The sequence below is a fragment of the Hemiscyllium ocellatum genome, chromosome 2 (assembly GCF_020745735.1).
Source record: "Hemiscyllium ocellatum isolate sHemOce1 chromosome 2, sHemOce1.pat.X.cur, whole genome shotgun sequence".
Taxonomy (NCBI): Eukaryota; Metazoa; Chordata; class Chondrichthyes; order Orectolobiformes; family Hemiscylliidae; genus Hemiscyllium; species Hemiscyllium ocellatum.
The window spans coordinates 6,316,830-6,333,561 of record NC_083402.1 but is presented as its reverse complement, the minus strand read 5'-3'; the positions used below and the strand labels follow the sequence as shown (position 1 = coordinate 6,333,561).

At 42.1% G+C, this 16,732-nt stretch overlaps 1 protein-coding gene across 2 annotated transcripts in view; it reads right to left on the bottom strand.

Moving 5' to 3' along the window:
• Positions 1–16,732, bottom strand: part of c2h5orf34 (chromosome 2 C5orf34 homolog) — a 50,886-nt gene that overhangs the window by 21,709 nt on the left and 12,445 nt on the right. For both annotated transcript variants that reach the window (XM_060842392.1, XM_060842401.1), the window contains exons 3-5: positions 15,624–15,713; positions 13,491–14,122; positions 11,759–11,860 (exon numbers count right to left, since the gene is read on the bottom strand). In XM_060842392.1, the coding sequence (XP_060698375.1) occupies positions 11,759–11,860; positions 13,491–14,122; positions 15,624–15,713 (824 nt within the window). The remainder of the gene's footprint in view (positions 1–11,758; positions 11,861–13,490; positions 14,123–15,623; positions 15,714–16,732) is intronic.

Genomic DNA, 16,732 nt, shown 5'->3' with positions numbered 1-16,732 from the left:
CCATGGGTTTGATTACAACCTCGGGCAACTATCTGTGTGGAATGTGCACATTCTCCCCATGTCTGCTCTGGTTTCCTCACAAAGTCCAAAGATGTGCAGAATATGTGGATTAGACATGGGAAAATGAAGGGTTACAAGGATGGGGGGGATCTGGGTGAAATGCTTTTCAGAGGATCAGTGTGGACTCAATAAGCCAAATACCCTCTGTTTCCACACTGTAGGGATTCTATGATTCTACAGGTTAATAAGAGTGATGACTATAAAGTAATTGATATCAGCAGAGAAAATAGTAAAGGAGGGCTTAAATGCTGCCAAATTCCCAGTTTCTGGTGGCTTACATCTTAAGAAGCAGCTGTAGAGATAGTGGATGCACTGGCTATGATTTTCCAAAATAAATAATCTTCAATAAATTGTTTTAATTAGACGGTTATTTCTCCCGGCTGAATCAAATACACAAACGCAGGTTCAGGAAATGGGGTTCTTTCACACTCAGATGCCAGTGAACCTTTGGAATTTTCTAACCCGGAAGGGTGTAGATGCCTCATCGTTGAATACATTTCTGACCAAGATGGTCAAATTCTTGATCACTCAAGGAATAAAGGGATATGGGAAATGAGCGGGCAAGTGGAAGTAAGGCAGAAGGTCAGCATTGATTGTGGTGAAGGGATGAGTAGGCTGAAGGGGTTGTGAGGTTCACTCCTGCTTTCATTTCTGCCATTCTTATTGCACTATAAATCAGTCAATGCTGAGACGTTTCACTGATTTCTACTTTGTTTTTAAAGCTAAGTTAAAATCTGAAAGTTGGAAGAAGCGGTGGAGAAGAGTGAGAGAGGAGGATTCACTTGTAATCCCTTCTCCTCTTGCCCTGACCCAGTTTATGGCAGCACTAAAATGCACTTGTGCACCACCTGGTGACTAAATTAGAATAGTGCTGATCTACAAGTTGCTTGCCACCTCCGTTTCAGGGTGTCCGGCTGAGTTTTAATTTTCTACAAAGCAGAAGAGCTTGTATGGGAAAATAAACTTTCCATGGTGCACAATTTGTATATTAAAAAATGAAGGATGTGTTTGCAAGTCACACAAACTGGACAGAAGCATAGGAGTGTTGCCAAGGTGGGGATTAGAGGCCAGCATAAAGACCTTCTCCCATTAGTTATATTCAACATACTTATGTGGTTGGTGTTGCAGCATCTAACTGCTGTGCCTTGGGGGGGCTTCAGGAGGATCTTTTGAAAGGAAGGTTGAATTCATAGAACACATTCCATGGCTATATGTGGGAAACCGGGTACATTTCCAGTTGAAAATGTGTTGCTGGAAAAGCGCAGCAGGTCAGGCAGCATTTCAGGAGCAGGAGAATCGACATTTCGGGCATGAGCCCTTCTTCAGGAATTGGACTCACTGAAATCCTTGTAGAGAGAGGATTAGAGCTTCTTCAAGGAAGGCATCCTTGCAAGAGGATTCGCAGTAGGAATGCTGGAGATCAGAGCTGAAAATGTGTTGCTGGAAAAGCGCAGCAGGTCAGGCAGCATCCAAGGAGCAGGAGATTCAACATTTCGGGCATGAGCCCTTCTTCAGGAATCCTGTTCGCAGGTCCAGAGCATGTGAAGGAGGTATCGCCAACTGTAGCTCCTGGAGCATCTATGAAGCGGAGAGAATCATGGCCACACATTCAGAAAGGTGGCCACACGCAGGTGAAGACTCTACAGGAAGAATGGGAATGGGTGATCACCAGGAAGTGCAGGAGACCCCTGTGCCATTTCCTTGAAAAACAGATGTACCACTTTGGAGGCTGTTGAGGGGAATAACCTCTCAGGGAAAACAGTAACAGCCAAATTCGTGGTACCACAACTGTCTCTGCTGCACAAGGGGCAAAATGTGTAGAAATACAAAAATTATAGGGGATTCAATTGTAAGAAGAAATAGATAGGCATTTCCACGGCCACGAAAGACTTCAGGGCAGTATGTTGCCTCCATGGTTTTAGGGTAAAGAATGTCTCGGAGCAGCTATAACACATCCTGAGGTGGATGTGGGGGGGTGGCAGGGGAAAATGAACAGCTGTTATCATGCTACACATCGGCACCAATTATGTAGATTAGAAAAATGGTATGCAATCCTAAAAGTTGCATAGAGGGAACTGGGAAGCAAGCCAAAAAGTAGGACCTCAAAAAGATAGTGGTCTCAGAATAATTACCAATGAGAAGTGCTAGTCAGAGTAGGAATACCAGGATATATCGAATGAACACATGGCTAAAGAGACTGTGTAAGGTGGAGGGTTTCAGATTCCTGGGCATCGAGACCGGTTCTGGAGAAGGTGGGACCAATACAAAATGGACAGGTTATATATCAGCAGGCTTGGGACTAATGCCCTGGGGAAGTATTTGTCAGAGTGGTTGAGAGGGTTTAAAGTAAATTCACAGGGGGATGGGAACCAATGTAAGGAGTCAGAGGAAGGGGAAATCAAGGACAAAAATGAAAGACAGAATGGGGAAAATAACAAAAGATATAGGCAGAGGAATCAAGGGCCAGGTTCAAACATGGCCACAGCAAATATTCCAGGGAATGGGACAACATTCAGCAGACAAGCCTAAAGGCTTTGTACTTAAACACATGGAGCATTCACAATAAAGTGAATAAATTGATCACACAAATAGCTGAAAACAGGTTTCATAAAGTTGGGAGTATGGAGACACGGCTACAGGGTGACTAGGGACAGGAGGTTTTAAGTGTTTAGGAAGGACAGATGAAGAGGAAGCACCAGTGGAGTTGCATTACTGGTTAATGATATATAAACACAATATTGAGAAAAGATAATAGCCCAGACAATGTAGGATCTGTGTGGGTTAAATTTAGAAATACCGAAGTAACAAAAAACATTAGTGGGAGTGGTATCTAGACCAGCAAACTGTCCTGGTGATATTGGGAATGGCATTAAACAGGAAATTGGAGATGCATGTAGTAAAGAACTCTCTCCAATTATGAGCAACTTTAAAATGCATATAGTTGAATCAATCAAATTAGTCACAATAACGGTATAAAATCCTGGAATGCATACAATATTGTTTTCTGGACCAATATTGAGGAACCAACTAAAGAACAGGCCATCTTAGACTGGGTATAATGCATTGAGAAAGGAGTAATCAATAAAGTTGTTGTGAGAGAACCCTTGGGAATGAGTGGCCATATGATAGGGTTCTCTATCAATATAGAAAGAGTGGGATAGTTAATTCTGAGACTAGGGTCCTCAATCTTAACAAGGGAAACAATAATAATAATGAGGCATAAGTTCGGTCTGGTGGATTAGGAAACGTTACTGAAAGGAATGACAGTGTATGGGCAAACTTTCAAAGAATGAAAGGAATAAACAAATTTTGTAGCCATTCTGGCACAATAGTGCAAAGAGAACATTGGTCAAACTACAGCTTACAAGGGAATTTAAAGATTGTACAAGATGCAAAAGCAGTAGCATATAAATTAGCGAGGATTGGGAACAGTTTAAATGACAGCAAAGGAAGACAAAGGCATTGATTCAGAAAAGGAAAGAGAGAACGAGTGTAAGCTTCAGGGTAACATAAGAATTCACTGTAAAAGTTTCTTCATGTATGCAAAAAAGAGAAGATGATTGGTGAAATTGGTAAAAACTAATGTAGATTCCTCGTAGACAGAAACATAAGAATTTATAATGGGAAACAGAGAAATGGCTGACAGACTAAATTCATTCTTCACTTCTCTCTTCACAAAAGGAGGAGAGCACAAATAATGTACCAGAAATAATGGGGCACACAGGGTTTTGAATGAGGGAGGAATGGACGGTAATCTGTATATTAGGAACAAAAAAAAAGTGCGTTGGAGAGACATTGTTGGGATTGAAAGCAAATAAACCCACAGAGCCTGATCATCTTCATCCCAGAGAATTTAGGAAGGGGCCTGAGAAACAGGGGATGCATTAATGGCAATCTTTCAAGATTCTTTATACTCTAGAACAGTTCCTCTGGATTGGAGGAGAGTCAATGTGACTCAACTACTTAAAATGGTACAGAGAAAATAGCAGGAAATTGAGAAATAAATTTCGAAGGAGATTTCAGTTATCTGTAAGACATTGTAGGGGATTTTAACTTTCCAAACATAGACTGGGACTGCCATAGTGTTAAGGGTTTAGGTGGAGAGGATTTGTTAAGTTACAAGAAAATTTTCTGATTCAGTATGTGGATATACCTACTAGAGAAGGTGCAAAACTTGACCTACTCTTAGGAAATAAGGCAGCCTTTATGTGGAACCACAGGAGATGGGGGAAGATACTAAACAAGTATTTTGCATCGGTGTTTACAGTGGAGAAAGGCATGGAAGATATAGAATGTAGGGAAATAGATAGGGACGTCTTGAAAAAAATGTCCATATTACAGAGGAAGAATTGCTGGACGTCTTGAAACACATGAAAGTGGATAAGTCCCCAGGACCTGATCAGGTGTACCCTAGAACTCTGTGGGAAGCTAGGGAAGTGATTGCTGGGCCTCTTGCTAAGATATTTGTATCATCAATAGTCAAAGGGGAGGTGCCGGAAAACTGGAGGTTGGCTAATGTGGTGCCATTGTTTAAGAAGGGTGGTAAATACAAGCCAGGGAACTATAAACCAGTGAGCCTGACGTTAGTGGTAGGCAAGTTGTTGGAAGGAATCCTGAGGGACAGGATGTACATGTATTTGGAAAGGCAAGGACTGGGTCGGGATAGTCAACATGGATTTGTGCGTGGGAAATCATGTCTCACAAGCTTGATTGAGTTTATTGAATAACAAAAAGAGGATTTACGAGGGCAGAGCTGTAGACGTAATCTACATGGACGTCAGCGAGGTGTTTGACAAGGTTCCCTGTGGGAGACTAGTTAGCAAGGTTAGATCTCATGGAATACAGGGAGAACGAGCCATTTCGATACAGAACTGGCTCAAAGGTAGAAGACAGAGGGTGGTAGTGGTGGGTTGTTTTTCAGATTAAAGACCTATGACCAGTGGAGTGCCACAAGGCTCTGTGCTGGGTCCACTAGGTTTTGTCATTTACATAAATGATTTGGATGTGGGCATAAGGAGATGTAGCTAGTAAGTTTGCAGATTACACCAAAATTGGAGATATAGTGGACAGCGAAGAGGGTTACCTCAGATTACATGGGATCTTGATCAGATGGGCCAATAGGCTGAGGAGTGGCCGATGGACTTTAATTTAGCTAAATGCGAGGTGCTGTATTTTGGGAAAGCCAATCTTAGCAAGACTTATACACTTAATGGTAAGGTCCTAGGGAGTGCTGCTGAACAAAGAGACCTTGGAGTGCAGGCTCATAGCTCCTTGGAAGTGGAGTCGCAGGTAGATAGGATATTGAAGGCGGCATTTGGTATGCTTTCCTTTATTGGTCAGAGTATTGAGTACAGGAGTTGGGAGCCCAGCTTGCGAATGTACCTGACATTGGTTAGGCCACTGTTGGAATATTGTTTGCAACTCTGGTCTCCTTCCTATCAGAAGGATGTTGTGAAACTTGAAAGCGTTTGGAAAAAATTTACAAGGATGATGCCAGATTGGAGGATTTGAGTCACGGGGAGAGGTTGAACAGGCTGGGGCTGTTTTCTCTGGAGCATCAGAGGCTGAGGGGTGACCTAAAAGAGATTTATAAAATCATGAGGGGCATGGATACGATAAATAAAAATTTTCCTTGGGGTGGGTGAGTCCAGAACAAGACGTCATAGGTGAAAGAGGAAAGATATAAAAGAGACCTAAGAGACAACATATTCACACAGAGGGTGGCACATGTATGGAATGAGTTGCCAGAGGAAGAAGTGGTTGAGGATAGTACAAATGCAACATTTAAAAGGCGTCTGGATGGGTATGTGAATAGGAAGGGTTTGGAGGGAAAATGGCCAGGTGTTGGCAGGTGGAACTAGATTGGGTTGGGATATCTAGTCGACATGGATGAGTTGGACCAAAAAGGCCTTATTCCGTGCAGCACATCTCTTTGACTCTATTAACAGAACTTGCGGTATTGCGCTATTGAAATCCATACTGATCCAATATTGGGCAAGAAACCAGGCACAAGATCTCAGGCTAACAGTTCATCCAAAGTTGGCTCCTCTGACAGTGCACCCTACCATTTAGCAAGTCCTAGACATCATGCTGAATTTATACTCCATTTAGTATCAAATAAGCCTGTTACATAAAGCTTCCATTCTATTCATTCCAGAGTTAGCTGGAGTCTTGTTCTCTATTATAAAGTAATGCTTCAGCAAATAACATGCAAACTTGTAATGTGAAAACTCCACGGTACCGGTCACCTACCACCCCCATCCCTCCCCCAAAAAATCTTGTTTTTTTTAAAACCATGCAGAAACCACGTAGACACAAGAACCTAAAAGAAGTACAATACAACGAACGGGAAACACAACATGAATTTGATTGTTCATGGGTTTTGTCTCGCAGCAGTGAAAGAAAGCTATAGTCCAAAAGAGGGAAATTATGGTTCCACAACACTAAATATTCATGGGGGCAGGATATCTTGAGGAATTAGGGGCTTACAGTCTTATCATGGAAAAACAGTCTCTCCAAGATAAACAGGATGGCTTTTAAACGTCACAAGAGGAAACCACAGCTTGGCATCCAATCTGCAAATTGTAATTACACTCACTTATTTCCTACAGTGACATCTGCAAATGAGTAATTCAAGTCCAACTCCAGGGGCTTGGATAACACATAGGCAGAGGAACCAGTAACCATAGAACGGAAAGGTAAGTTAATAAAGCCAGTTCTGCAAACCAGACTAAAAATAATTACATCAAGAAGTTTTATTTGAAACAACATATCTTCAGAGTAAAGAATTACAAATTGATCATTGGATTGCCTCATAACATTTGGGGATAGAAATAGCATGAATGCTAATCAATAACAATATCTTTGCTTGAAAATATTTAATTGGCCAACAGGTGATTTAATATTGGAGGTTAATAGCTAAAAATAGAAATCAGTGATTTGGTGTTGATGAAAAGAAATATTCAGTAGTGCATGTAAACAGTAAAGTTTATGAAGCCGATGAACATCACTAGTCGTGAGTAAAAAGTGAGGTCTGCAGATACTGGAGATCAGAGCTGAAAATGTGTTGCTGGTTAAAGCACAGCAGGTCAGGCAGCATCCAAGGAACAGGAAATTCGACGTTTCGGGCCAGAGTCCTTCATCAGGATGAAGGGCTCTGGCCCGAAATGTCGAATTTCCTGTTCCCTGGATGCTGCTTGACCTGCTGTGCTTTAACCAGCAACACATTTTCATCACTAGTCGTGACTCCATTTTGGAGTTCAACAATAAACGATGTTCCTTTCCAGTTGTACTTACTGAGTTATTACACTGGTGACAAGAGGCAGGAAAAGTTTCAGATAGCCTTTACTTTCAATTAACCTATTAAGACTGTGATACAATAATATTAAAAAAATTGCCACTGGGTGGGAAACTGGAACTGTCAGCTGCAGTTGTGGAGGATTGACCCAGGTACACAAAGAATTGAGATAGATTAGATTAGATTCCCGACAGTGTGGAAGCAGGCCCTTTGGCCCAACAAGTCCACAATCCGAAGAGAACCCATCCAGACTCATTTCCCTCTGACTAATGGATCGAATACTATGGGCAATTTAGTATGGCCAATTCACCCAACCTGCACATCTATTGGACCATGGGAGGAAACTGGAGAACCCAGAGGAAACCACACAGACTGTGTGGAGCATGCACAGTCGCCAGAGGCTGGAATCGAACCTCGTTTTTTGGCGCAATGAGGCAGCAGTGCTAACCATTGAGCCACCGTGCTGCCCTCAGATACTTCCTTCAGGCAAACTGGATCGAAGGGCATCACTAACAAAATGCCAATATCTTGACAGCGTGTGGGGCCCTGATGTTTGGCATCATTAAGAGTTTAACGTATCCAAGAATCAAAATCCTTTGGTGAACTGATAGATATTGTAAGTGTCCACTATGACATCAAGCCATCTGGTTGTAAGTTTGCTCACCGAGCTGGTAGGTTTGTGCTCAGATGTTTCATCACCATGTTGGGAAACATCATCAGTGAGCCTCCGATGAAGCACAGGTGTCCTGTCCCACTTTCTATTTGTGTGTCTTGGTCTGTTAAGGTGATATCATTTCTGGTTCTTTTTCTCAGACGTCGGTAAATGGGGTCCAAATCAATGTGTTTATTGATGGAGTTCCAGCTTGAATACCGAACCTCTAGAGATTCCTGTACATGTCTCTGTTTAGCCTTACCTCGGATGGATGTGTCGCCCCAGTCGAAGTGGTGTCGCTCTTTGTCTGTGCGTAAGGATACTAGCAATAGCTGGTCTTGTCTTTTGGTGGCTAGTTGGTGTTAGTGTATCCTGGTGACTAGTTTTCTGCCAGCCTGCCTGATGTAATGTTTGTTGCAGTCCTTGCAAGGCATTTTGTATATGACATTCGATTTGCTGGTTGTTGGTCTAGCGTCCTTTAGGTTCATCAGTAGCTGTTTCAGTGTGTTGGTAAGTTTGTGGGCTACCATGATGCCAAGAGGTCAGAGTAGTTGAGTAGTCACCTCAGAGATGTCTTTGATGTATGGTAATGTGGCTAGAGTTTCTGGGCATGTTGTGTCTGCTTGTTTAGGTTTGCTGTTTGACCAGCCATCACTAGGATCCTTACAAACAAACAAAGAGGGCACCACTTCAACTGGAACAACACATCCATCAGAGGACAGGCTCAACAGAGACACTCATGGGAATTCCTAGAGGCCTGGCATTCAAACCAGAACTCCATCAATAAACACATCAATTTGGACCCCTTTTACTCAGAGGTTGGTAAGTGAACCAGAGAGGATATCACTCACCTTAACAGACCAAGACACATAAACAGAAAGGGGACAGAACACCAGTGCTTCAACAGATGTTACCTAGCATCGTGACGAAATGTCTGAGAACAAACCTTCTAGCTCAGTAAGTAAACTTACAACCTGAATCTCAACCTGAGCTACAAACCTTCTCAAAAAAATCGCCATCAAACCATCTGCTATGCTGCAGGGTTACAGGTTTAATATGGCAAATAAACTTTGTAGAGAAAGAGATACTGAATTCTTGATAAGACTATGGAAATTGGCAGAACACTGCAAGAATGGGTCAGCACTGCAGGACATGTTAAGGGATTTCTTAGTTTATGGAATTTATTATACTGTGATCCAAACAAAGCTACTAACCAAACCAGATCAGGACATTGAGAAAACCACAGAACTGGTCCCTTCTTACAAAAACACAGGAAAAGGAGCTCAGGAGCTTTGGGGGTCTATAGATAGTACTGCCTGCAACCTTGGGCAGCCCCATACCCACAGATTCAAGTTCCCAACAGATAATACTTACAACTTGAGTTTGACTCCAAGGAACAGCGATTGAAATTTGAAGGCACAAGGCTCCAGAATTGCATCAGAAGTTTCTCCACAATACAGTGAAGACCAAGAATGTCATCTTATACACCATATTGTGATCGTAGAATGTGCCCCAGACAAGGCTACCGAAACACACAAAACGTGTACCACCCAGGTCAAAGAGCAAAGTCACCTCAAACTAGGGCTTTGCAAATAACTTAGCCCAAGGATGAGGACAGATACTGCTAAATTACATCACTGCTCCAAAAGTGGCCCCAATTACGATAAAACTTCAGATAAGTGCCTAGAAAGTAGGCACAATTACCACTGTAACTATTGTTGGGAAGAAAACATTTGGGTAATTCCAGTAGGGCATCTTACCCTCAAGCCCATGCAACACAAAGTTAGATTGGCCACATGCACTGGGGAGCCCTAACTGAGACCACTGTAACTCCAATTACACATGGGTAATACACAGACCAAGTCCTCTCAATGGTGATACAAGGGCCAGGTCCCAACACTTTGGGAAGGGACTAGATATAGAAAATCCATCTGGAGGAGCAACAAGTCTTTAAAGTAGGCACTAGCGATCTAAATGAAGTCACTGGGAAGTATTCTGAAGCGTTCCAAGAGTGCCTTGTGAAGACATAAGGTGCCAGGGCCAAGATCGATATTGACCCAAAATCCCAGAAGACCCACCCAAATACTTCAAGGCAGAATCTGTCTCCTATGCCTCATGTGCCAAAGTAGAGGCCAAAGTGGAATATCTAGAGGAACGTGACATCATATGTCCAAAGTAATTTTTTTCCTTGGTGTGTTGGAGGCGAAGGGGTAATTTTATAGAGGTTTATAAGATTGAGGGACAATAATAGGGTGAATCTAGAGATCATAGGTTTAAGTTAAGAGGGGAAAAACTTAAAAAGAGCCCGAAGACAACTTTTTCGAGCAGAGGATGGTGTGTGTATGAAATTAGCTGCTGGGGAAATAGTGGAGGTTGGTACAATTTCAACATTTAAAAGGCATCTGGGTACATGAGTAAGGTTTTGAAGGATATGGGCCAAATGCTGGCAAATGGGACTAGATCAATTTAGGGTATCTGGTTGGCATGGATGAATTTGATTGAAGGGTCTGTTTCTGTATTGTACAACTTTATGACTTTGGATTTTATTGGTCTACTACCACATCTACCAGCTCATCAAGGGATTTTACAAAGAAAACATTTGAAGTTTTTGTTTGGCACAATAACATGTGTGCTCTTTATTTTGTGTAATAAACTTTTAGGATTTGCGAAAGTACACTGGTCAGTGACTGGCCTGCATGGTAAACAATAAGGATAACTTGGTCTATCAAGTCAAGTTTCACTTTGGGATATGATCAATGATCAATATCATAGCAGCAAGAAAACCTGCTGTCCTCACCTGTTGGCTAACAGGCCATTCTGTTTCAGCACAATTTGAGATGAGCATAAAATGCTCGACTCACCTTATGAATAAAGAAAAAAAACTTGCAAAACAATGAAAATATTTGTGAAAACAATTTAAGAAGGACAGTGAGGTGGAATTTGAGGTGATGAGCTACTTACTCCTTTTGTGCTGCAATGTGCAGTATTCATGAATCTAGGCCTGTCATCATCCTTGAAAGAAGGTAAGAAGTGAATGTGTCATTGTAAACCCTTTATCAGAAATGGAAGACACCTTTCCCTGACAGCTGTGTCCTAGAATAAATTTAAACAAAGAACTGAAGATGCTGAAAATCTGAATCAGAAATAAAAAGTTGCTAGAGAAACTTAGCAGGTCTACAGCATCTGTAGACAGAAAAACAGCTAATTTTTCAAGATCAGAGATCCTTTGACAGAACAGTACTACAGCCATATATGAGCCTATCCTAAACACAAACATCTCCTCTTCCCCCACACAAAGTCAGAAATTACACGTAACCAGGTTATAGTCCAACAGGTTAATCTGAAATCAGCATCTTTCAGAGTGTTGCTCCTTTGTCAGATGAAGTCATTTCAGAAGCAGCAGTTTGTTTGAGCTTGGGAAACAGATGTAAAAACAAGGTTTACAAGAGATGAAAGGTCGATACAATTCCGAACAAACACAAAGTGCTGAAACTATGCAGCTGATCAGCCAGCATCAGTGGGGAGAGAGAGAGAGAGATGTCTTTTGGAGAAAAGTTCAAACTGACTTCTATTGAAGACAGTCATATTGGAATCGAAATTTTAACTTTGTTTCTCTCTCCACAGATCCTGCCAGACCAGCTCAGTTTTTCCTGCAGTTTTTGTTTCACATTTCCAGCATCTGTAGTATTTCACTTTTATTTGAGGTGAAACTCCCTGTTGGTGTATCAGGCAGTCAGAGCACCTCTTACCTGTACAGCACACTTTGGCACCAGACTACTTTCACCTGCTGTGAATGCAGGCAAGTCTCCAAGTCCCGTTTTCCCTGACCCAGCACGTCCCCGAAGCGCCACCTAGGTACAACAATCAGTCAGCATCGGATATTGGCAGAGATCATCAACACATGAACAAGGCCCTAGCTGGTCAACAAGTTACAATCAGTACATTATAATTTCAACAGGCAAATTGAGAAAATGCTGACGATTGTCAGAACAATTCCACAAGAAACGTTCTTAGTCAATTAATTTCGCTTTCAGTTCATTGCAATGTAGTTTGATACAGAGATAGAACACTTATTTTATGGGCGGCATGGTGGCACAGTGGTTAGCACTGCTGCCTCACAGCACCAGAGATCTGGGTTCAATTCCTGCCTCAGGCGATTGACGTTCGCCCCGTGTCTGCGTGGGTTTCCTCCGGGTGCTCCAGTTTCCAGGTGAATTGGCCATGCTGAATTGCCCGTAGTGTTAGGTAAGGGGTAAATGTAGGGGTATGGGTGGGTTTCGCTTCGGCGGGTCGGTGTGGACTTGTTGGGCCGAGGGCCTGTTTCCACACTGTAAGTAATCTAAAGTAATGTAAAGTTATGACACAAGACCTGCGTTGTACCACACCTCACTGCAGTGGAGGAGTGATAAGGTGTACCCAATCACTGCAAGGATGCTACATTCCTATAATACTTAGGACAAATTACAATGTGAAACACTGCATTCCATTCTAGAATTTTGTATGTGATTTATGTAAATTATTTAGATGAGAACATAGAAGGTATGATTATTAAGTTTGCAGTTGATAGCAAAATTGGTAATATAGTGAACAGCAAAGAAGGTTATCTAAGAATACAAAGCGATCTTGATCAATTGGGTCAATGGGTTGAGAATTGGGAGATGGAGTTTAATTTGGATAAATGTGATTTATTTGACAAGTAGGGCCTTGGGTCATGTTATAGAACTGAGACCCCTATAGGCTTCAGATACATAATTCATTGAAGTTTGTGTCACATATACAGAAGGTGGTTAAGAAGGCATTTAGCATGCTTGTCTTCATTGCTCAGACCTTGGAGTTGGGATGTCATGCTGAGGTTGTACAGGGCATTGGTGAGGCCTCTTCAGGAATACTGTGTACAGTTCTGGTTGCCCGGTTATATAAAAGATATTATCAAGCTGGAGTGAGTTCAGAAGCAATTTATTAGCATGTTGCCAGGAATGGAGGGTTTGAATTATACAAAGAAGCTGGATAGGCTGGGACTTTTTCCACTGAAGCATAGAAAGTTGAGGGGTGACCTTATAGAGGTTTATAAAATCATGAGGGGTATAGATAAGGTATCTTTTCCTGAGAATGGAAGATTTCAAGACTAGGGGCATACGTTTAAGGTGAAAGGAGAAAAGATTTAAAAAAGACATGAGGGCAATGTTTTTTTTAAATAGAGAGTGGTTCAGGTGTGGAATGAACTTCCAGACGAAGTAGTGGGTGCAGGTACAGTTACAACATTTAGATAAGTACATGAATAAGAAATATTTGGAGGGACATGGGCCAAGCACAGGCAGGTGGGACTAGTTTAGTTTAGTTTATTTGGGATTATGGCCAGCATGGACTGGTTGGACCTAAGGATCTATTTTCATGCTGTATGACTCTATGACTCGAGATGTTTTACAAGTTCAAGCAATACATATTCTCTTCTATGTTAAAAATACATAGCCTAATGTTTACCTGTGAAGATGTGGGGCTGGGCAGTTCAGAGGCAATACTTTGGGAACAGTAGTGGCTGATTCTGAAACTCCTGGTGCCATAGGTTCATTAACACACAGCGATCTGTTATCTATCCCATTCAGCTCCAGAGATTTCTCTTGCTCACAGTTATAGTGAAGAGCGAGTCTCAGAGGGAAATCCCATTCTTGTGGGCAAGAGGATACAGTGTGGTGCTGAATCACCCATGTATACTGACACATGTATTTGGAGCAAATCTCAGTCGAGCCTCCACCTCTTTGTTCCAGATTTAGAGGATTTGCACCTTCACGTACTTTACTCTGAGAATTCCGGGTTCTTCTCCCAGATTGGTTCTGGCCCTCATTGAACCCAGAGGGTTTAATCTTCTCCAGGTTGAGACAGTTTTGGGGCTCAAAGTTGCTACCTGCGCCCTGCTTATGGAGCGGCTTGCTGGCAGCAGGCGTACTGACTGGTGTCAGGAACTCCACAGTGAACTCAAGTCGAGATGGAGCCAGACTGAGGAAGGCACGACCATCTAGAGAGGAGACTGTCACCCATCCACTGTCAGCAACCTTTACTCCACCGTCTTGGTCGCTTCCAGGCCACTTCACTTCACAAATGTCAAGGAACTGGTTCTAGAGAGGCAAGAGAAACAAGACACTGACTTTAAGCAGGCATATTGAACAATTCTGATTTATTAACTCAAACATTTACCGATCAACTTTTGTCTCAGGACATTTACAACCAATGAAGTGTAATCAGTGTTATTTTGTAACAAGCATGTCAGCCAATCTTCATGTAAGATCCTGTAAACAGCAATGTGATAGTGAAGAGATTTTTTTGAAAACTGCCATTTATGCAGGGATAAATATTGGCCAGGGCACATGAATAATGCCCCTGCTCATCAAAATAATAGCTATAGGTCTTTATAAATCAACTTGAAACAGACAGGTCCTCATTTTAGTGCCTCGACTGAAATGCAGCATCTCTGACAATGAGGGTTACCCTCAGTACTGCACTGGAAGGATCATCCCAAATTCTCAGAAATTCTCAACCCCTCACACTCAAATTCACTAAGGTGTCTTAGCACTTTCCAAACATACAACCACTTCCATCTAGAAGGGCAGCAGATATATGGGAACATGCACGTTTCCCTCCAAGCCACTCAGTATCCTGACTCAGAAATATATTGCTGTTCCTTCAAATTTGGGTCAAAATCCTGGATCTCCCTCCCCAACGGTATGGTGTACATGGACTGCATTCATTCAAGAAGGCAGCGACCACCACCTTCTCAAGGGTCACAAAGGGTGGGAAATAAATGCTGGCCCAGCCAGAGATGCCTACATCCCATGAACGATTAAAACAAAATTAACTGACTTCTAGGCAGAAAACCAAGGAAATAAATTATTTAATTCAGAATACCACAAAAAAGACAGGATTAGTGCTCCACATATTCCTTTATCAAGCTCCCCACTATGTGAAAGGATACAGCTGGTATCCACTTCCCTTTCGGTATTAATAAACTAGGAGGTCACTGTGGCACCACCCTGATTGGTATTAAGTGAAAAGCTGTATTAGCAGAGATGCAAGAGCAGCTTTTGAACCTGCCACAAAACTGGAAAATCGTGCTGGGACAATCCAATGAGGTGAGATGACAGGTTTAGCAATCTGCTTTTACTTCATTTAATTTTAATATATTTCCTCACAAATAACTGATGGGTTAGGGATAGGCCATTCAGCCAGCTCTGACATGCCATAGCCTGACTGCAGTGTTGCAACTTTGCTCTGTCATCGGAGTCATATCTCTAGTAGAATTTTCAAACAAAAGGGGAAATCAAGTATCAGGAAAATGGAATTTAACCATGAACGTAATGAATGGAGGACCAGGCTCAAGTGTCGAGCTCATTCCTGCTCCTAGTTCTGGATTTCTTGAGGATCTGAACCAAATTAAATTTTCTGTCAGTAGAAGGGAGGAATAGGGGAGTTAAACAAAAACAAAAAAAATTCACAAATATATACATACATAACTTTAAAGTCAAAACACAGATCATTTATTAGAAACTGGCAGTTTAGCCAAACAGATGGGACTAGGAAGTGTAAAGCTGACATTGAGGGTTGTAGTGAGTTAGGACTCACCAACAGCTTGTCTCCAGAAATCAGTCTTGCTAGAAGATAGGGCTGAGAAGCAAATTGATTTCTGAATTCCAGAGCTTGTAGTAACTGCTCCTACAGGAGAAACACAGAATTTTCACAATAAAACCAATTATGCAAGAAATTAAAGTTCATAATTTTAATTGGTTATGTTTGTGCACAATAATGACAGCACAGAAAGGACTCCATTCAGTCAACTGCACCTGTGCTAACTCTTTCAAAGAGCTATATGATTAAAGCCACTTCACCATACTCTTTCCCCACAGCCCTGCAAATCCTTTCAATAATTATTATTTATTTCATATTTTCAGAAAAGCATCAGCAAGATTGTGATTTGGAGTGTCTTGCTGTATGGGGCTGAAACATGGATCTTGAAATCAGACATCCAAAGCTGTAAAAGACTGTTCTGCAGAAAGGTGGAGTGAGTCAGTTGGACAGAAGAATCCCTATAGTGTGGAAACAGGCCCTTTGGCCCAACAAGTTACCCTCCAAGGAGTAACCCACACAGACCCATTCCCTTACCCTATATTTACCCCTGACTAATGCATGTAACTTACACATCCAAAACATGATGGGCAATTTAGTTTGGCCAATTCACCTGACCTGCACATCTTTGGATTGTGGGAGGAAACCCACGTAGACACAGGGAGAATGTGCAAACTCCACACAGACACTTGCCCGAGGTTGGAATCGAACCCAGGTCCCTGGTGCTGTGAGGCCACAGTGCTAACCACTGAGCCACCGTGCTGCCCCTTTTGTTTGAAAAAGAACAGTGAAGAGATTCTCAAGAGGGAGGAGCACAAAGGATTCTTGCATGTCATCAAGAAAAGCAACAAGGTCATATAGGCCAAAGCCTGACCCATTGGGGCTTTACAGGGTAGATGCAGGTGGATTGCTTCCTTGTGGGAGAGTCTAGGACCAGAGGGCATCATCTCAGTGTAAGGGGACACCCATTTAAGACAGATGAGTAGGATTTTTTCTTCTTAGAGTAGTGAATCTGCAGAATTCTTTACCGCAAGGGGCTGTAGACGTTGGGATGTTAACTATATCCAAAACTGAGGCAGACTGATTTTTTCAGTAAGAGAATGAAGAAT